Below are 22,352 nucleotides of genomic sequence, written 5' to 3' on the forward strand. Positions count from 1 at the left end.
CTACAAGCAAGAGAGAAAGAAGCACAGAAGGACCATGAGCAGAAGTGTACTTGTGCTTACCTCATGGTGTACAACAAAGTGCCATCTTCTGTGATCCGCAAAAGTTTATTGGGCATGGTCATGTTGTGAGCCACTGACTTCTTTCCGTTGTGAAAAAAGGTATCTGGAGTCCAGATTTTACTTGCCATTAGGTTGTTTAATCGGAGGACCGTCATGGGTCCTTTAAATTTTAACCTTTCATCTTTCCAGCTTTGACGGAAAAATACATCTATTGTATATTCCTAGGAAATTTTGGAAAATAGCAAAGAGTTCATTGTGCTATATTTTGCAGTGAAAATATCTTACACAGAAAATGCATTTTTGCAACTTTGGAAGCAAAATGTGAGCGAGGTGATGTTTCTATAAGTAAACTTCTAGTAGCGTGTACATCTTGGTGTCTGGTGAACCATTATTTGGTATAGTGATTTTTAAACATTTCTAAGATGTCTGAACTAGTTTGGTTTGAAATATTTTGCCAATTATCTCCTCAGATGTGAGCAAGAAAAATAACACCTCATCTCTACCGCTCTCCCACCTACACTATGCCAGTCCTAGAAGAAACAGACTTTATTTCAACTAAAAAACAAATTTATATTGGAAGGTATTATGTGCAGCAAAATGTTTAAATTATTCCAGTCATAGAATGTATCATTTTGGGGGAACCTCCCATGGTCTCTGAAAACATCATACCTAAACCCAAATCAATGTTGGTTCAAATAGAGCTATAAAAATCCCTCTTCTTTTTGCTAAGTAAACATTTTTTTTTTTACAATTAATGTATATAGACTTTCAATTCTCCAACACAATGAAGATTATAAGAAATCATTTCCCCTGGTAACTTGGCCCTTTTCCAAAACATAAGTGTAGATTGTATGGGTGTCTGTGAGTGTGTGTTTGTGATTGTATGAATCACATGAGAAACGTGTGAAGCTCATCATCATTCATAGCTGAGAAACATATCTATTTGAATAAACATAGCATTCCTTATGGCAGTACCCAGAGACAAACATCTGCTAAACGGAAAACAAGCAATATGACTTACCAGCTCCTAAAATCAAAAACGGTAATATCTATCTTCCTTGCAGCACTTGTTAAACTGGCAATAATTTGAAACTCAATGGTTTGAACTAAAGATTACCATATTCTCCATTAATCTTAGTATGTGCCAAACCTGAAAGAAGCCTAACTTGAAAACGTCATGCTACATTTTCCTAAGCCTCCAAGCCCTGTTGCATCAGAAAGCAGTTTTAATCTTATCATTTTTAGAATATCAAAATAAGTAATATCTCTCCATAGGCATTTTGTGCATGAATATAACTACTTGTCTCTTTCCCAGGGTTTAAATAAGACAGAGTGAAGACTACATAAAGATACATCTTTCCAGCACACATTCGACATTGCTGAGCCGTTAGAGATAAAGAACTAACAATTCTATTTGAATGGTTTATAATGCACCAGGCATAGTGCTAATTGCTAACTGATAGAAACAAGGAAGGGTAACATAATACCGGTATGTCTTTGTAGACAAGACAAGTTACCTTGTTTGTTGATTAGATTTTCTGTGTTTCGAAGTGTCTGATGAAAGACACTGCAACATAGATAAGAATTTACTCACCAAGAAACATTTGTTAGACATCTGTTGAACTCAACAGAGAAAGAGATGATTTAAGCCTGGGTGTTACAAGAAAAACTCATGGAGGAGTAGGATGGGCATAAAATGTTATTTTCCATAAGGAAAGAAATGAGGAGGAAGAATATGGACTCTATCAGGAAGTGGCAGTGTGGAAGTGGTTGTCAGGGGAGCAGGATGGATAGACCTAGTTATGGGCTCAGTGTGTTCTCCTCTCTGGACAACAGACAAGGTGTGAGGTAGAAATATGATATGTGACTTTACCTCTGTACTAAAGACCAAGACATATGAATTCTATTCTCTATCCAATTGAACTGTTCTAGACTCTTCAACAGTAGAAGGTAGGGTCATTTGTATGTCAAGATTCCAAGGATGTTTAAGTTGACCATGTTTCCATGAATCTAAATGTTTGGTTCAATTGTTTTCTTGATTCAAGGAAGAGGCTTTTGAAACTAAGTATTAAGTATAAAATAAAACACCTATTATCACATCTTTGACAAGATATCTTTTGAAGGCTATGATTTCAAACAACTATGTCAAAATGTGTCCAAATCCTGATTTTTACATATTTATCATGTTTACCACCAGATGTATTGATTAGTGCTAACAGCAGACGATGACAGTTCCAAGTTCATTTAAGACTTTCTCCCTTCAAATATTATATAACGTGTGCACACACACAAACGTAAGAGAGAGAGAGAGAGGAAGAAGACGAAGCAACACTAACTGGATAAGCTTCAATTCCATTTTTCCTTCTATTAGAGGTAGAAGCAAAACATGAAATAGAAGCAGTGAATAATAATCAGCCCCTGCCTGATCAAGAGAATAAATATTTGGCCTTCTATTTTCTAAGAATTGCCCTTAAGTGATTACCATGGTAGCTGCAGGTGGCTTTGGTAGCTATCTGTGTAGCATGACCTTGCCCCAGTGGTCATAGTTTACTATGGGTGTATGGACCAAGAGTGTATGGACCAAGATGGATCAGAGTCTTTTCTTCAGGAATAAGAGAGTGAAGAGGGTCAGAACCAGAGGTTAGTGCTTAAAAATAGGAGTTTTGAACCTGCTGGCTGAAAGGACTCAGGTCATTCTTTACCCTCAGTATAGTCCCACTTTCCTAATTGTGGAAGAGTGGAAAATTCACTTGACTACTGTGAGAACTGATTTAATACTCATAAACAGTTTTCAAGAACACCTAGAACTTAGGAAGCTTTTAGTAAATGTCAAAGATTAGTATTTGTCTCCCATTCTATTATTTTATCAACACCTACTTATATAAAATTTCTATGTAACTGGGAATGAAAAAGCATTTTTTTGGAAAGATTGTAAGACAAGAAACTTGAGGAAAGTGAAAAGGTAGTCAACATTAAGTAAAATAAAAGCAGAATGCAATAGAGGAGACTTTGCTGAAGAGGGCCTGAATAGAAAGGTTGGCTGAAGAATCCGTTCAAGTGTAAGAGTTCCAGCCCCTGCCACGCAAGTGTAATGTCTCTCTGAGTTACTTTGCTCAATAGAGAAGTCCCTGGAGAATGTGAGCCTTATTCTGAAGATCTGGGACAAACATCCCCTATGTTACTAAATAAATATTGCATTGAAGTGTCCCTGCTTGCACTATTATTACCATCTGTGTGTGCTTTGATTTAATACATTTTAAGCACTACAGAAAACAAGGCCCTGTGATTGTGCTGCCCGGATATTTCTGTCAGAACCTAGTGCCCTGGGAATGTGCTGTTTGATTGCCAATTAATGGTTTTTAAAATAAAGTTAAGAAGTTGTCCTAATTTTGTTTTCTATTCCAGATTAGTCAGATGCCTTGGGAACTAAGTCCCTAGAGCCAGATGGCCTGAGTTCAAGTTTCCACACTTAGCTAGTGGGTCACTTTCCCTTTCTAGAATATGCAAATGATACTTATCAGAAAAAGGTTGGCATGAGGTTTGGATGAAATATGATCCATAAGGACGTTAGCATGGTGCTTAACATATCGTAAACATTCAATAATGTTAAGTGTTGTTATAGTCATTAGTATTAATCAGATATTGTACTAGTTATCACTTTAAAATCTAGAAAGCTTTTCCTGTTTCGAAAAGTAGCTTTGCCCTTTTGCCTTCTAATTTTGTCTGCCTTTAAATCCTCCTGCTTCTTCTTATGTGTAATTCTTACCTAATATGGCTTAAATGGTTAATCTTCTAAAGCAAGGTGATCAGGTAGCATTTCCACTAAGTCACTTAGGAAATCAGTTATAGGCCTATGGATAATTTGATCCTTTGCCCATTCAAATACTGTCTGGTCTAGAATTTTAGGCAATAGTTTACTTGCCTTGAACACTCTGTTCTTATTTGATTTTTGACCTAACGTTACATAGGAAATACAGTTCATAATAACTACAGAGTTAATGTGGTTAAAAATCCTATTGTGCACCTCCTGAGATAAAAACAAACAAACAAACAAAAATTCCTTAGGCCAAAATTAATTAGAATTAGTAAGTCAAAGGCATACAAAATGTTTTTGTTCGTTTTTTTTTTTTTTTTTCAGGAAAATAATAGTTTTTGGTCACATGTGGCTTCATTTGGGCACTGACCTATGGAACAGCTGCTCCTGGCAAGGCACCATGCCAGGTGCCAAAGACAGAACGCATAGTCACCTTTTATTTTTAAATTACTATCAGCAGTAGCACTAGGAGTGTTATTATCATGTCTGTAATCTTCATCTCCTCTCGTGGTGATTTAATTGATGAGAAAAGAAGTTTTGCCTGCAAAGAATTTCTGGATTTGCTGATTCTCCCACATGCTTCTGGGGAAGGAGCAATGGAGTCATTCAATCTGATGAGTGAATTTGGATGGAAAAAATAAGTCTTGTGTATCTCAGCCCTTTCCTCTTGTCTTTTCCATTTTGAATGCTTGCTGTCTATAAGACCGACTAATTCTGCTCCTCTTCCTCTGTGCTAAAGTTTTATGTGGACCATCTATACTGAAGCAGAGAGAAGTCAACACTGTCACTGGGTAGGGGGGGTGAGGGTGTGTGGTTAATCTCATTGATTCTGATGCTTGCTTTCTGCTAATCCACCTGTCTGCAGACATTAACTACATTCTGCAATATGATCATAATCATGATATAGATGTTATTCCCATTTCCCATGATCAGTTGACTTCCTTCTCAAGGAGTTCAGAACTCAGACAGAAAAGAGGATGTAATTTCCTGGGTTCCATAAAACTCAACTTTTTAAAAGATAATGTATGTAGTCTCCTAGACAAATCGCCAAATTTTAACCCTCTAAACCAGTGAGACACTGATACTATGTGGGCCGAGTGTGTCTTTATGGTTTTTGGCATTAATTTATAAAAATAAGACATTTATTTATATCAGAAAAATAGTTTTATGAAGCAACACAATGTGTATGTGGTCAAAAATTGAACTGTATTTTATAGTCAATAAATGGATTAGAATGCAAAATGGAAAAGTTAATTTGTTATTGGATTAATAAAAATTGATTTCATCAAGCATCTGTGTCTTGATCTGGGTCCCTGCAGAAATATAGGATTTAGATGGCTGGAGAAAAAAAAGAAATTTCCATGAGATCTACAAGACATGATAAGGGGCTTTGAAGCAAAAATAATAATAGCTATTACTTACTGAGCACTGTTGATAAGTACTCTATTTACCTAATCACTTAAAATTCATGACAATCTTAGAGGTATCAGCAACTATATTAACATTTGAGATACTTTGAGCCTTAGACACTTAAAACAATTTGCCCAAGGTCATGCTGCTGGTAGTGGTAAGATTTAAGTTGGCTCAGTTCACATCCTAGAGCCAATCTGAATTCACAAGCTATATTGCCTCACAGAAAGCAGGACTCAGAAGAGAGCCTAAAACAAATCATTTATATTGGAAACACATGAAAGAGAGCAACAAAACTATCTGTGGATTGTATGGAATACAGACAGAAGAGTTGGCATCTGACCTGAAATCTGATTAGGACCTATTTTTAATTACAAAAGTACCATGAGAGAATAGCGTCAAGGGAAGACAGTTCTTGCATGGGAGAACTACAGTGGGTCCTCAAAGAATGAGCCAGAGATACTCTATCACACAGTATTTCAATAAAATAGTCTCCAGACTGACCGTAACGATGAACTGAGTTGTCAGATGACTAAATCCACAATTGTGGTTGAACTTTATATTTCTATTTTTTGCACGGTAGTAATGGCAAACATTTGTCAAGTGTTTATTATATGCCAAGAATTGTTTTAAGCACTCTTCATGTATTAATTCATTTAATACTTGGAATAGCTCCAAGTGTATTACTACTACTTCCATTTTTGTACATGAAAATATTGATCCAGTGAGGTCTTAAGTGAAGAGACTCCTCCAAGAATATACTGGGCTGAGTGAAGCAGATGAGATAATAAGTCCAGCTAACCTGGTTCAGAAATCTGTTGTATAATATTTCACATACTCCATTGGCTTTTATTTGGATAGTTGGTATGTTTTAAAACTTGTCCTATATCCAATATCTAGTTACCCCTTAGGCCAATATTTCCCAATGTTAAAGTCAATGAATACTACATTTACAGAATGATAGTGGCATCTAAAGATAACAAAAGATTTTGGACAAAAGCGATTGGAAAACAATTGGTTAAATAGAGTCAAACAGGCTTCACTACCTCAGGACTTGTTAGAGTTTCTACCCTAAGATAGATGCACTTCCATAGTTTTAGAAATGCTGGCCCAACTCGATATTTTCTGTAACTGTTATTCTAAATCTCTCTGAACTACTATGAAATCAAAGAACTTTTACAATAAGATACTGACAAAAAGACATTTCAAAACTAATGCTAAATTAGTATATCTTTAAAATATTCATCATGATATGCCTTTGTGGCCTCTTTATGATGTTTTGCTTATATAGAAGCTTGGCTGTTATGAGTTCAGATATATTATATAATATCTGCAGAGCTCTACAGATTTACCTACTCCCATCAGATAGGACAGAAATTCATGTTAATTTATTTGGGTTGGGAAAAGAGAAAAGAAGTATGTATTCAACTTACTTTTGCTAATAATTAAATGAATGCCTTTTGCAATGAAGCAATGATGGTTTTTAATTTAACTGTTTCTTAGTCTAATTCTGGTCAACTATTCATTCAACTTTTATTCTAGTTTTCTCCTTAGACCCCAAAACATTTCAGAAATCATGATGTTTATGGCTATTCCATAACACTACTGGCTACCTGAAAACCTGTAATCTTCAAATCAACATGGCCTCCTAACTAGAATGAAAGGTAACTCGCTACATGGCTTGTAGAATGTAAACGAAGATAAAACCATCGTTTCAGGGATGAGAAAAAGGAGACTGCAGTGGTTGGTGATTACAAAAATAGGTTTGATCTGGTAGTAAATGAGTACTTTTCTATTATATAAACAAATTACATATATATATATAGACATTACATATTACACACACACAGACACAAAGATATAATCTAACCATTCAGGTTGCACCTTAAGTATATACTTTATGTTATTTTTCTAGAAGTTAAACTTAAAAATACCCCAAGAAAATGAAAGATGCAGTGACACTTACCATATCATGGTCTGAAACAGGTCCAAAACTGGTGACGAAGATGTCAGTCTTCACCTCGGTTACACGCTCTGATGAAGCAGGAAATTGGGCCAGTGAGTGTCTATCAACAGCCCTTATTAGATCTCACCACCACACATTCACACCCAAATGGGAAACTTATTGACTTTGATTAGCTATTTCTAAAATTGGTCCACTGTGTAGTCCTGATAATTTACTGCTTACACATGAAATTTCACAGTTAATATTTTCAATGGAGAACAGAACCTAAATATGCCACTTTGGGAGGCAGACTTTATAAAGAACTTAGATGCCGCTTAATAAATTGTTCAAGAATGGACGCACTTGCCTAAATGATACGATACCACTTCATATTGCAATAAAAATATGTTAGCATAGGGTATGATTTGAGTGTAAATATTTTTAAACATCTAGGCAGATCCTCCAGGTATTTAGATGGCTCTTGGGAAGTGTGTGGAATGTTTAGCAAGCTTTATTAACTCCTTAAGTACTCAAGGGTATGTTTTATAAATTATTGCTTTCTTGCACTAAATCATAACCAGATTATTCAAATTAACCCCTGGTAAAAATATGATCATCTATGTAAATATTTCCAATTTTGAGGATGAAGAGAACATGTTATGGAATAGAAAGTAATTATTTAATAGATTGCATTTCACATTTGATGTGCTTTTATTATATTAGTCCTTGATGGCATATATGCCAACCAATAAAACATTTATTGCAGTTCTGTGACATTCAACAAAGACTTTTTCAAAGAAATACAATCACTCACCAAGAAATAGAAAAACATTACTTGCAGAAAAAGAAATAATTTGTTGAGAGTTGAAAGTGAAAAAAGATGACTTTGTAATTTTCACCTTTACTCTGAGAAGTAACAGGCCAGTGTCTTAAGCAATTCATTTCATGTTTCAGAACATTCATATCTCTGGTCTTTAAAGCGGTGATCCAGAATATGCAATAATAAATTATTTTGCAATCCAAGGAGCTGAACTTTCCCTCTCAACACTTCACTTGTGACTAGTTAATACTTTATGTATAAGTTTCTCCCAAGAAGGTCATGTCAGATGCTACAAATACATGTACATTGACTGAAAAAAAGTAATTTGAAGGTGGAGATAGTCTCTTTAATAGGAAGTCAGGAAATGTTTATTGAGCATTTTCTATGTGCCAGATAAGCACTTGCTAGATTATAGTAACACACAGATGAATGAAAGTGCAAATGTTCCTATTCTCTTGTGGCGTACCTCATAGATTTAAAGAGAAATCTATTTTAGATAGATTAGATAGAATAATATTTATAGTTATGCACAAACATAAATAAAAGGACTTCAAAAAGCTTGCAGAAAGGAGCCAAGTGGTGGCATACCACCTTGTGGAATCTATCCACATAAATCCTTTGTCCTGGAGCCCCTGAGCATTTGAGGTGCACACGTACGTGCCTGTGATTCTGGCTGTGAGAGGCTCCTGGAATGAAGACCCTGTTGGAGGAGCCTGCCTCCCTCCTTTTCCTCACCTCCATGACTTAAATAAACAAGTGAAGTGAATGCCTTAAAAATGAACAATCCTCTCCCCCTCACAGGCATGCACACAAACATGCACACACACACACACACACACACACTTCTTCAAACAGTTCACAGGAAAGTGAAGTTGAAGTATGAGTTAATTTCTGGTCCAAAATAATCTTGAAATCCATGCATAGTTGTTTTGTTTTTTTGTTTTGTTTTGTGTTGTTTTGTTTTGTTTTCATATTGTACATTATTCTGTCTTTTGAAGAGATGACGTTTGAGGTAAAACCTAAAAAGGTGAGACACATTCAGTTCCGGCCAGATTTGGGGACAGCATCAGGGAGAGGAAAAAACAGGTCAAAAGCTTTGAGGTGACAATGCATTGTTATGTTTAAGAAACAGAAAGTGAGTCTATCTGGAGCCTGGCGATACCAATGATCCTCGTACAAGATGGCACTCTAGAGGGTAGTGAGGCCACACCTGAATAGACTTGTGCATTTCAGTAAACAGTTGACCTTTATTATAATGCAATAGGAAGCCTTTGGGTAATGAAATGAAGTGTTGCTTGCAGTTTAAGAAGATAGCTGACGCTGTGTGAGGAGTGAATTGTAAGAATGACTGTAATAAAAAAGAATGGAGGAGGGAATGAATAGTGAAGACTTACAGGTGGTATTTTATTAGTAATGCTTATCACAATGATTTGTTTTATATTGCTTTGGTCATATTTTCACTGGAAATGCTGTCTACAGAGGTACTTAAAGTAATGTACACCATCTTAAATGCATAACTTATGAAAGAGGTCTGTTGCTACCTTTAAACTACGTTGTGTCTATTAATTCACAGAGACATATACAACATGGAGACTAAATGAACTAATATTCACAGAATAAAATGTCTTCGAGCCCTACTTCAAAGTGGTCCTATTTGGAAATTGAAAATGTCTTAGGCTCCCATAAATATCACTCTGTTACTACTGGCTTGGGCAATGTCCCAGCTCCTTGGCTACCTGGAGCAACAGTTTTATTTCTTCTGTTTCATTTCCACTTTTTAAAAAAAAATTATTCATTTTCATTTTTATTTATTATTCTTCTTCAATTTGACAGAGAGAGACAGAGGCAGAGAGAGAGAAAGAGAGAGAGAGAGAGCCAACTGCCAGGTCGGGACTCCGACTGTGGTCAGCCATGTGGGAGTTCAGACCCACAGCCACCAGGCTACCTGCTGGCCCCTCATTTCTATTGTCATATTTCCTTAGAAAAACTAGTACCTCTACCCTAGTTGATATGTTGTGCTACTTAATTTTGACTGTGTTCAGCAACCATATCTGAAAGATACCCACAGCTACGATCTCTGGTAGATACTGACATTTCAAGGTATCTAGCCAATCCCTGACCCTTCTGTGTTTTTTTGAATTTCAAGATTAGATGATACAAACACTTCCCAGGGGAAAAAAGTCAATTATATTGCAATAGACATTTATCTCACTTCCAGTGAAAAATTTCTTCTTTCCCTTTTTATAATGTGAGTAGTTTTGAGGGGAGAGGGTAAACCATTGGAGAACTGTGTGTTGAACTGCTGGCAAATGGACTTCATTTGGTCTGTATCAGTCTTTTTCAAAATTGTACAATCTGTGATAACATTGAGGCTCATAATTTCTCTTCCCAGTGTAGTATTTTAGTTTTGTGAGAATAATACAGTCATCTTGGAGAAATGTGCTATCACTTTGGACTTTGCTTTCTTAAATTTGCCAAATCTGGCAGTCCGTGACCATTAACAATGAGATTTCTTGTCTCACGAATGCTATGCTATTTTTTAAATATAGAATTCAGATTCTGCCAGGAAAAAAATCAAGAATCTACAGAAAACTTTTTTAAAGATTTCACATTGGTACTGGAATCAAGAAGGGTAATGGAAACTGTATAAAAAGGTCAGGACAATTGCACAAAAAGTAAACTGTTTACTAATCCTGGGGTTTTTATAATTTAACATATCCTCAGTGGCTACATTTTAATCTAAAAACATTCTCAGCATTGATCAGGTAGATGATTTATATGAAACATAACAAATGAGAATAGAAAGTTTTCCTGAACATGCTAAAACATTCCTTTGGGTTTCTAGGTTGGATTCATTAGACAGGCTGGCTTCATGAGCTGACTAGTGTTCTCAGCCTATAAAGGGTAAAAGATTTTCTCTGCTTATTTTAACAATTCCTCTTAGATTTTTGGTAACTGCATTTTCTCTAAAATTCAGTTGAGTTTCGGAATGTCTCGATATAGGGTATCTTTGGAAATGGGGTTGCATTATGCCAAAGTCTATCTGCCCTTTGCCTTGTAGTAAAAAAAATCCGGTAAAACTAGAGCAAATCTAAAAGGAGGGATTTCAGAGTAGAATTTAAAAAGCTGACACTGAAGTCCATTTTGTGGTAAAGTTAAATCTATCAACAGCAACTAATGATTAGATAACCCTAACCTTCTTTTTACTTTCCTTGGAAATTGTCAGCACTTTAGAATATATTATTGAATCCTCTTTGTCACAGAAATATCTTGTCCTCATAAGTTTTGAGATTCTGACTTCCTAATATAAGTAAAAAAATATGTATTTTCACATTGGTTGGATGTGACTAAATGTTTCTCTCTGATCTCACATCACGCAGGATACACAAAAAAATTAAATATCGTGGATTTCAGACATATCTTGAGACAGATCTAAGTTGAATTTTAAAAAGTAGTAAACTATAATGCTTTTTCAATACTCTAGTCACTTTATAAAACTGCATATCATTTCACAAAAAAAATTAATCTACTTTTTTTCCCCCAGAGTACTCTGTTTTCCACTTTCTCTTATTTCTTACACAAAGAAATGCAACCCAAGGTCCAAGCTAATTTCCTAAGAAATAAATACCATTTTGGCAGCGGCAGGCAATTTCCAACCCAGTTGCCTCACTTTAAGAGTTTGGGATGTTTCTATCATTTTTTTCCTTTATTAGAGAGAGAGAGAGAAAGAGAGGGCAACAGACAGGCGCTGTGGCTGGGACTCACTATGCTGCCATCCTCCTATGCCTGCCTCTAATTTAGCTAGAATTACAGACCATGCAACCACACCTGGATACCCGTTTGGGTCTGCCCAGGTACCAATCCCTGCCATTTCCTATAGATTCCAGGTTCCCATGTGCTAGTGCTGCCTGTGCACCACTGTGGCTGGGCTGGATTTAGATATCATAAAGTTGAGATCTCATGAAAGAATTGTGGTAAAGTTCGGCTTAAAAGGTTTCATATGGGCATAAAGAACACAAGATTCAAAAGAAAAATTATGATGTAAGAAGAAAGTCTACTTTGAGGCATAGGCTGAATTTTGTCTGTTTTTAAATTTTTCTTAAATTTGTCGGAGGGCACATGAGCTCACCAGAGAGATACAGAGAGGGCAAATGAAAAAGCACCCCACATGGGAATGATCATGCCCCAATCCCTTCTCCTCCATCCTTCCTATTGGAAATGTGGACACAAACCAGGTGTGTTTTTCAAGCTTCTGGGCCCAAGATTTGAACTGTGCAATAGGCCATGTGGCAATCCAGCCACCTTAATCACCGTGCCACAGACTGGCTTCATAAATTGTTTTTAAAAGTAATATGTTAGTGCTAAAAACACCTTGAGAGAAAGTGATCTTCTGATATTTTCAATTTAGCAAAATCTAAAACAAAATCCAGAAGAAAACAAATCCCCCAAACAAAACAAAACAAATATCTTATACTTACAGGGAAAAGAATTAAATGCTAACAAATATGTTAAGCATAGAGTAGAAAATAAAAGAACCCTAAAGCCCATTTTTCTACCCCAACCCTACCTATCTAGTTTTCAGCTTCTCCACTGAACTACCAAGGGTTGTCAATTTTGAAATACAGATCCATCTCGCCTTCCTTTGCTTTCTTTATTTATGTAGCTTAATGATAAAATCTTTGAAAGGCATTTATTATCTTATACATTATTCATTAAGATTATATTTCAGAGTAAATTTAGAAATTATAACAATATTTCCAGGAACTATCATTAATGGGAGATTCAGAGTGTAAAGTTCTTCTAGAATTACTTCAGTATGTGGCTCAAAACATACCTCATTCCTTCACTCTATCCTTTTTGTATTTTACTTAAAGATAGATTTGTACTAACTTGTTTTCCAAAGAATGAGGAACCAGCAGTTGGCATAATGGCTATGTCTCTGGACTCCCATGTAGTCGACCATGGTTCAAGTCCCAGACCCAGTGGCTTCAACTCATGACAGGCATGTATGTGTGTGTGGGTGCCCAAGAGCCCAAGAGGAGAATGGAGGAGAAGGGATTGTGGCATGGCTATCTTCCCTTGGGAGAGGGGGGTGGTTTCTTGCTTTCTGTCTCTTTGTCTCTCTCTGTCTTTCTGGTGAGTGCACATGCCTTATCGCAAAAACCTGTCAAAAAAAAAAAAAAAGAATGAAATGAACTTGTTTATAGAGAAAAATGTCTTCTCTATCTTTGGCAAGAATAACTCTGTATACTGGAAGAAGTGAAAGCCTTAGCTTGGTGGTATGGCATGACTATAAACTGTACAGCAGCCTGGATGACCCCAGGATCTTGGCATATGAGGACTTCAAAAAGTTCATGGGAAATACATACTATGAAAACACTTATGCATGGATTTCACAATTTCTTTGCACCAATATCAACTTGTACTTTAATCCATTCTTTCATGAACTTTTTGAAGTCCCCTTCTTTCATTCAGTGTAACCTGTATATAGAGTGGAACAAGAGGAAGTGGAAAATATCACTGGACTAATATTATGAGGAGACTTTAAAATGTTCATGGAAAAATGGAATTAAAGTAAAAATTCCTTTTGGGAAAAAATTGAAATGCATGCATAATTTTCTTTTAAAAATAGTACACATTTTTTTATTTTTGGAATATTCCTTATATTTGTCTTTATAATCTTGGTATCTCCCTTCAGGATTAAGCTTTGGATTTCTATTTAAGAGTTATTCTTGCCCCACTCCCAGACTACAAGGGATGTGAGATGATAGTGACTGAAATTCTATCCAGATGGGGTATAATTCAGTGGGAGCATGACTTAGATTTTAGAAAAAACATTAAAGCAGATTTCCAGGTTTCTTGTCATCACTGGCAACACGAGGAAAATGGAGAAATCAATTTTCTCAGAAAAGTTTGGGTTTCATCCTGATTTAAAATTGAAAAAGAAATTTTGATTAATTAAGGGTCACTTGAATTTACCTATCCTCTTCAGATCAGTTTCTCTTTTCCCATTTCCTCTTTCTCCCTTTTGCACCTTTTCAGTCCTCTCACTTCTCTCTCTTGTATCTCCTAATTCCCCATCGCTCTCTTTTGCTCACCTTTATCCCTTCAACCTTCATAATTTACCTTTCCATTTTCCTAACTCGTATACTTTTTCCTATTTTTGTCTTCTATATGGACCATCTTTTAGGCAAATGCTTTCAAATTTTTGGCCAGACCCTAATAGCAAGAAGGAGCCCTCTACAGCTTGCTAGCAAAGAGAAACATTATCAGAATGAATTAAATAATTACTCACAATCTTGACTTGTATATTCTAACCACTGATTCTTTTAATTCAAGTCTATTTAAAGTTTTCTTCATTCATTTTGTACCTAAAGTAAGAATGTGACTACTTATTTTTCTCTGAACAGTCCTGAATTGAATATATTGAATTCTAGGTATTCTAATCCTTGTTAACTATCCTACCTTTAAAAAGTATCCTTTATAGGATGTCTTTCTCTGTGATATTCTTTCATTTTCACTTTCTCAGGATAGCTTCTGGTCTTGAAAAGGTGTAACAATATCTGCAAATTTATTTCTATCGATCAGATCAACTAACTTATGTATTTGTCTCCTAGTTATTGAACTTACAGCATATACTCAGCGGTACACTGTGTATTTCAAAAAAAAAAAAAGGTAATGATAAATTTGCACATGCAAGGGTTTCTTATATTAGTCTTGTGTCTCCACTTATCACATTTCTATTTTCTGATAACAAACAGAACGAAATATCTTTTCCTTTCATATGATGTGCTTTCATAAAATCAGACTTTGTCTCAATAAAGAAGACAGCAGGCCCTTTTGTTTTACAAAAGGAGAGTAATTTAGTTGTGATCATGAGCTTACTAAGAGGCAAATTTTACCCCTTTACAAACTAATGGTAATCATCTAAGTATTTCTTCTACACAGTCTTTTCATACGAAAGCAGGTATCTCCTATACAAAATAAATGGGGAAAGCGTCCATTTTACAATAGGGATCCACTGGAATGTCTGTCATACTTTAATTACTAGAAAACTAAAGTAAAGGGATGAAATTTAAGACTTAATTTCTGTAAGAAAACTATGAGATAATTTTAATTTACAGCAGCCAGCAATCAGGGTGTTGACGTTTTTCTCTAATCCATAGGTTTTTGTGTTTTAAACAATGACTAAATACTGTATTTAGTATTTTACATAGTAATTCTCTAGTGAATATTTTTTAAAATCTACTTTAAAATGCTGATGGCTCTGTGGCCAGCCTCCATAGCTTACTGATCTGCAATGCAGGAAGCCACCTGGCCTACTATAGGTTCCGATCCTGAGCTGACCCAAAACACATCAGGTCTAGTTGAGCACCCAAGTTCCTGACTATTGGGGGGCTTAGCAGAAGGTGGCCCCAGCTTACTAGGCTCCTGTAGAGGAAGCATCTGTGCCCTTTCGCTCATGAAAGAAATAAGGTAAAATAGAAAAAAGTTGCTGACTCTGTAAATATCTACATAAACACATTTTTAATCCCTTAAGAATAAAAATAAATGCACTCCAATAAAGGAATATAAAAAAGTAGATTTACTCCGTATTAAGACATTTTTAGAAATCTCAAATCCATCCTATTTAGTATGCTACATTTCAGGAGGACACTTAAAATAGAAATAAATATTGGAGCTACCTTTTCTTATATTTTAATGTCCATCATATCCTCAGGATATGTTTTCAGGAATCAGAAATATCAGAAAAATCATCTGTAGTAAATATTAAGCACATCTATTCTCTTCATTTTCCCAAGACCTAGAATGTTCTATGATTCAAGCATATTATATTCATTTTAACTAAAAATAAGGTATTTTATATTTGGCAATTGCTATTTCTGCATTTTAAATACATGTCTACTTTTGTTATTTTCTAGGATTCATAGATATTATATAGAAGTCAATGCTAAAACAAAAATCATGCAGCAGCGTGAATTAATATAGTCAATTCTGTAAAGAAATCTACTAGTATCTTGTTCAACCTACTCATTGTCTATTGTATACAGCGCCAAGATTTATGACTTTCTATGGTCTAAGTGTGCATATGATAACTTGTTAAAATGCTTCCTGCTTAGACTATACTGATTAACGAGTTTAGATGTACACAGACTTTGTATCAATACTTTGTGTACGTGCTTTCCCTTTTGGCCACTCTTCATTTGACCTTATGATTATTGCTCTAAGAACTTAAATGAAAACAGGGCAGAAGTTAAACTTGAAGAAATCTGTAGAGCATGACCTGAAATGAACATTTGAAATTGATAAGAAGGGACACCTGGTAGGACCTTTGACACCTATTTGCGCTGTGTCTTTGACAAGGCATTTTCCCTCAAACCTCTGGGACACTAATGACATTTGGCAGCCTCAAAATAGAACCATGATGTACAACCATGTGATGACACTATGCAAAATATATTTTTTATTTTATTTTTGCAAACTATTTTTTAATTGTGACTAAATCTATACTACCAGCTAGTTATAAAATGGATGTTTGAATTCTTAAGCTTCTTATTCTTTGTTTACCTATGTTGTCTAGATGAATAAAAGGTGATTTTTCTCAATATTACCATTCAATTACTGTTTAAGTGTTGCAATTAAATTGTTTCTACAAATGCTTTGGAAAAGATGCAGAATCAGCTATAGCTAGGTATCATAGATTCTAACCTTGGCTTCCTGTGTGACTTTGAATGATAATTTATTTTCTTGCTTTACTTGTTTTACTCTGAAATCAATATTTTGTTTTGATTTATTAGTTTTTATTTAACCAAATAAGATAGCCTCATTATCTTAATCAAGGGTTATTCAAATAAGTATACAATTTCCATTTACTTCTATTATTATACATATTATGTTAGTCTTATCTTCTTGAGCAGAAATTCATTAGTACAACCAACTAATTGAATTATCAACAAAAATAAATTTTACTACGGAAAATGATGGTATAAGTTCAAATGCATGTTGAAGAAAAAAACACTACAATCTATTTCATTTACCTTTTATTCTAAAGGTAGTAGAGTCTAACCCAAAATAGTGCATCAATACATAATATTCCAAAATAAACATTTAAACCAATAGAATCAGAGATATTCTGTTTTAATTCAATAGAGACATAACAGTACCAGATGAAGTAGATGCAGTCTTTGGACTGAAAGGGAGACCATTATCCTCATTATTTTCTCTGTGTACTCAAATTACTACACAGAAAGCATTGTCCTTGTCAAGTAAATGTGGCAATTCTTTTGTGTCATTTTGATAAGTTGTGTCATCTTTTACTAGCTACTTATGGGTATGTGCACAAAACTAGCATAGTAAACTGAATTAATATTGAGTGATCTATGAAAAATAGGATTATTTTTAAACAACATGATAACATCCTTACTACCTTGCATTTAGGAGGCAAACAAGGTTGTAATAGCAAAGGTTTCATGATATTCTCTAAAACGAAAATACAATAACACAACCCACCTCCCAATCCTGGTCTGAGACGATTATCATAACCATCTAGGAGTCTGTCCAAAATCCTGGTGAATACCGTGGTATTATCTTTAAGTTCATCTTGTAATGAGGGCTGTCCAGAACTGCAAAGAACAGAGGAGCAATGGCTAAATTATACATTCTTATTAAAATATCTTAAACTCTTTTCCACATTTTCCTACCTCCCTCTCTTTTGAATCCTAATTTGAAAATTCCCTCTGGTAAAGTTAAAACAAATTTTTTTTAAAGAAAGAAAAAGTTTTAAGTATTGCCATTTTCTCGTGTTTGTCCTCATTGATGATAAGCTCTTTGTTCTAGTATCTCTAAATATGAAAGGAAAATTACAGGAAATGAGTTTAGTCTCTTTACTTTTTTGAGCTCTCAACATGTGTGTTATGTTGCAATACCTATCTTCTCTAAGAAAAAAATGTTAATATGTGCTAAAAAATATTGGGGGAAATTTTTCTCAAATTAAAAGATGTATTATATTGTTTTTATTTTTAATAACTTAACATTTAGCAAATGCCCAAGGTCTAATCTACCTACATCCTTGATTCATTCACTTCAGATAGATCTGCTTAGTTCTTGTTTTTTTGTGTTTTTTTTTGCTGTTTTTGATGTCCTTTTAAGAGATTTAGATGAAAAAAAAAGATTAAGTTGTTTCTTGAAATAACTGTATTCTATATTTTTACCTCAGTGTGCAAGTTTCTATTCCATTAAAATTCGTGAACTAATTTTTAAAATTTGCCAATTCAGAATTTTAACTAATTATTTTTCCTTTTATTCTTAGATGTAAAAGAAATCTCGAGAAAGATCCAGTTTAATATTTTTAATTTATCATTTACTTTACTGCACCATGATTTTAGTATTTTGTTTAGGAAGATACGGCTATTTGTGAGCAAAGCTTTTCCTTATCTTGGAAACTAGCTTTCTTGAACTTATAGTTTAAGACTTTGTTCCATTCTTCTGTATTGCAATAACATTTTATATTTAAGTCTTACTAATTGAGAACATACCTTGTGTCCCTTAGCATTCATTAACAGCCTTTTAATTTCAACCACATAGTAACCACAGCTCAAAAACTGCATTTCTTTCATCAATCTCATTGCTATTTATGCCCCTTGCATCATATTTTATGTAATGATTAGCGTGACACCTCCAAAATCCTTTGAGAAGGGTTTTTCCATCTTAGGAAGGATTACACTCACTGATCTATTTCATGATAGCTTTGACCTTGAGTGTAAAAATAAAAAAAAAAAATGACTATAGAAATAGGGTGTAAACTAAAATACTGCCATGAGTCTATCACTTTCATCTTTTCTATTTCATATGCTTTGGCTTCATTCTATTGTGTATATATTACTGATAAATATAAGAAAAATAGTAAGATTGAAAACATAATACACTTATTTGATGGGAGCAAGAAATATAATCAAACTATGACTTTGAAGACAAATATGGTTTTACAATTAATTGATTTTGTATTGGCAGAATGGAATGGCCATTTTTCTGATAAAACTTTAATTTTAAAAAGTTATTATAACTAAAATTCTATTCACAATATTAAATATATGAGGTGTGTCTGTATAAAATAATTTTTCCATCTCCTAAATTGAACATGAATATCATGTAGAATGAGGATTTGCTTACTTTCCTTGGAAACATTAAACATTTTGTTATTTTTATAAATCAAATGTTCAATAAGCTTTATGTCTTCCAGTATCTCATTGGCAGATGATAGCAGCAAGGCAAAAAAAAACAGTTTTCTGAATGTAATTATTTATAAAACAAAACAAAACAAAACAAAACTCATTGTCATAAAACCAGCTGCCCTGCATGTATTTTTCAAGGATATTGGAAGGTCATCTTGATAAAGATGGAAAAGAAATGCTAGCACACCTTAAGTTGTGAGAAGGGCATGATGGAGAACTCTAAGAAATAAGCATTAAAATAGGAAGGGGAGAAAAGCTGAGATGAGGAGACATTACGAAGTACACCTTACATTATTAATACAACCCCTAGAATATGGAGTGTCTATTACTTTTACCTGTATTTTCTGTTTTTACAGCTTACACAAAATTCAGAAAACTCTTTTCTCTCTGCTTTAATCTCATAAATGTTACTTTCAGCAGGTGTTCACATTGGAATACAAATGCCACAAGAGACCCCCAACCCTCTTCCGCTTCCCTAAGACAAGTTCTGCTTTCCAGTTGGAATGGAAATCTTTCTTTTATGTGATTTTTCTAATCAGGCTCTTCTTCATCTTTCTTTCTAATTTACTACGTCAAATTGTAATTGCCAGAGACCAACCTTGGGAAAAAGATCAAGATTATTTGTCCAGTATTAAACACTTACGCCAATGTAATGTTTGCTAAACTGAAGACATATTTTGAAGAGAAATGTCAGTGACAGTACCTGATTTTGATTCCACATGAACCACTGTGTAATAAAACACTGTGCACTATCTCCATCTACAGGTCATTACAATAGTAACACTTCATATAATTTTTCAAAAGAGTGAAGACCATTTAACTCCTTAGATTAAGAGGATCTGACAATATTGCATGTCCTGTTTACCTAGCGGTCAGTGTTTACCATTCCAAATAGCAAAACAAAACAAGACACCTTCACAATTGAAAAAAAAAAAATTCTCCTAAATTCATCTTCTTAGACTATTTCATCTCTCTACTTTAACTCATAATGGTTCACTTTCCATTACATTTGGTAGAATCTCATGTTTAATAATATACCTAAGACTCTCACAGGCCACAAGGATAGGCAACACAAGAAATACAAAGGCAGATAAAGAAGAATTCAAATATTTGGTAATTTATATAGTTATTACTATAATATTGTTAATATTTTGTATTGGACTGTTAGAAAATATTCTGTATATGATTAAGCTCATCAATACATTTTGTCATGACTTGTATAGAGTAGTTATGCTTAATTAGAGAAGTTTAATTTTATCTAATACTCTTAAATTCTTGTCTGGTACATCCTGTTTCTATTGGTTACATAAATAACGGTTTCAAAATGTAACATGTACATGCTTTTATAGAGACTTATGACTTTCAAATTATGAATATTATTTTAAAACTTGTACTTCTATACATTCAAGAGTTACCCTGTAATCTTTACAACTGTCTAGAAATATTCTTGTTGGAAAATCGACTGAGATAGTATGAAGACATTAATTGGGGTAACTTTTTCTACGAATTAGAAAATCGCATGTTCTGTTCAGTTACAACTAAACCGTGAAAAGTCTAATTTAAGACCCTAAATATTGAATTAACACATTTTTAAACAAGAGCTTGTTAAGTGTATTCTAACTAACATGCAAATAAGTTAATTTTGTTTTTCATATTGCTCTTCTTTATTCTTAGCTGGAATTTTATTGCAGTTAAGTTTTTTGAATTCCCTTAGTCATGAATTCATCCAAGGACAATTTTCTTCCTCCTGATGGAATAAATAAAAAGTTACAAAAATTCTCATGCAGATTTAAAATAAAGTGTCCCCACCTTCTTCCAGTCAATGTGCTCAGAAGGAGGGTCCAGGCCCAAAGATAGTCAGAGAGACCAAGACTTTTCTTCATCGCGGGCTTGAGCAGCTGAAAAGTAGAATGAGTAGAGATCAATGTCTCTTGCAAGAAACATCAGGTTATAACCACTAGGGCTGACTGAGGCAGTTCAGATGAATGCTTTGAAGTCAGGAAATGACCTCACTGGGATATGACACCTCATTGGAAGCAATGGGAACCTGGACCATCCATTCTTCACTTTCCCTTCCATTTCTCCATTCAGAAATATATCAGTGTCTTAATTTCTCCTGTAAAAGAATACAAGTTGAAATACTTTCAGGTGACACTATTGCTCAACACAAAAACTGTGAGTTGTTTTTCTCTAGGTTTATATTTCCAATATAGTTTGATTTATTCTCTCCTCATTGTTTATTATCTGGAATTTTTGACCTTTCTGATTTGAGTTCCCAAGACTGAACAGTGCATTGAAAATGTTAAGCTGGTGTCTGTCATAGAGAGAACATGTTTGGGAGTGGGCTGGGGTAGGCTAACTTGTTCTGTTGACTGAATTCATCTTTGATTTTGGATGTACCTTGATGTTAGAGCAACTGCATTTATCTCTTAAAAAAAGCACAGGAAACACACTGTTGAATGCCGAAGTCGTGCTTGTATTCTGTGCCTGTGATTGCCTGGTTAAATATGCTCACTAATGCTTCTGTGAGGCTTAAGGACACACTTTATAGTCAAGCCATGTGCTGATCTCTCTCACACACATACGAACCATACACACACACACACAGACACACACACACACACAGATGCACGCAAACATGCCCATCCATATCTTTTAAGCCCTCTTGAATTCTGCCAGGTTGCTGCTAGAAAATGTTCCATCTCAAACAGATGGAAGCTGGAGTGCTTTGCTTTGCATGAATAAGGAGGTCTCTTTTCCCTCTTAGGTAAAGTGCAATCAATCACCATCTGATTGTTGAATTTAGACTTGGTAGTGGGATGCTGAAGGAATGGAGGAGTATTGGAAGCTTAGAAAATTTAAGATATGTAATCTATTTGTGGAGTCAGTTTTAAAAATTCAGTGTACTACGTGCTTTAGGATCATACACGGTAACATTTTACTTTAAAGTGTTGTAGTTTATTTCAGTCATAATAGAAGAAATGTATAGGTATTTATTAGCACTTTCCTGAACCTATATTTCTTAGTATGGTCAGTGATTAATAGATTGCAAGTCTTTAAAAGCATATTTTT

The 22,352-nt window shown here is 34.6% G+C and overlaps 1 protein-coding gene across 1 annotated transcript in view; it reads right to left on the reverse strand.

The window, feature by feature from the left end:
- Positions 1-22,352, reverse strand: part of GABRA1 (gamma-aminobutyric acid type A receptor subunit alpha1) — a 57,298-nt gene that overhangs the window by 33,102 nt on the left and 1,844 nt on the right. Inside the window, exons 2-5 of the mRNA XM_006165053.2 lie at positions 21,090-21,178; positions 17,560-17,672; positions 7,251-7,318; positions 61-281 (exon numbers count right to left, since the gene is read on the reverse strand). Of these exons, the coding sequence (XP_006165115.1) occupies positions 61-281; positions 7,251-7,318; positions 17,560-17,672; positions 21,090-21,163 (476 nt within the window). The 5' untranslated portion in view covers positions 21,164-21,178. The remainder of the gene's footprint in view (positions 1-60; positions 282-7,250; positions 7,319-17,559; positions 17,673-21,089; positions 21,179-22,352) is intronic.

Source organism: Tupaia chinensis, unplaced genomic scaffold, assembly GCF_000334495.1.
Source record: "Tupaia chinensis unplaced genomic scaffold, TupChi_1.0 Scaffold143796_1, whole genome shotgun sequence".
Lineage (NCBI taxonomy): Eukaryota > Metazoa > Chordata > Mammalia > Scandentia > Tupaiidae > Tupaia > Tupaia belangeri.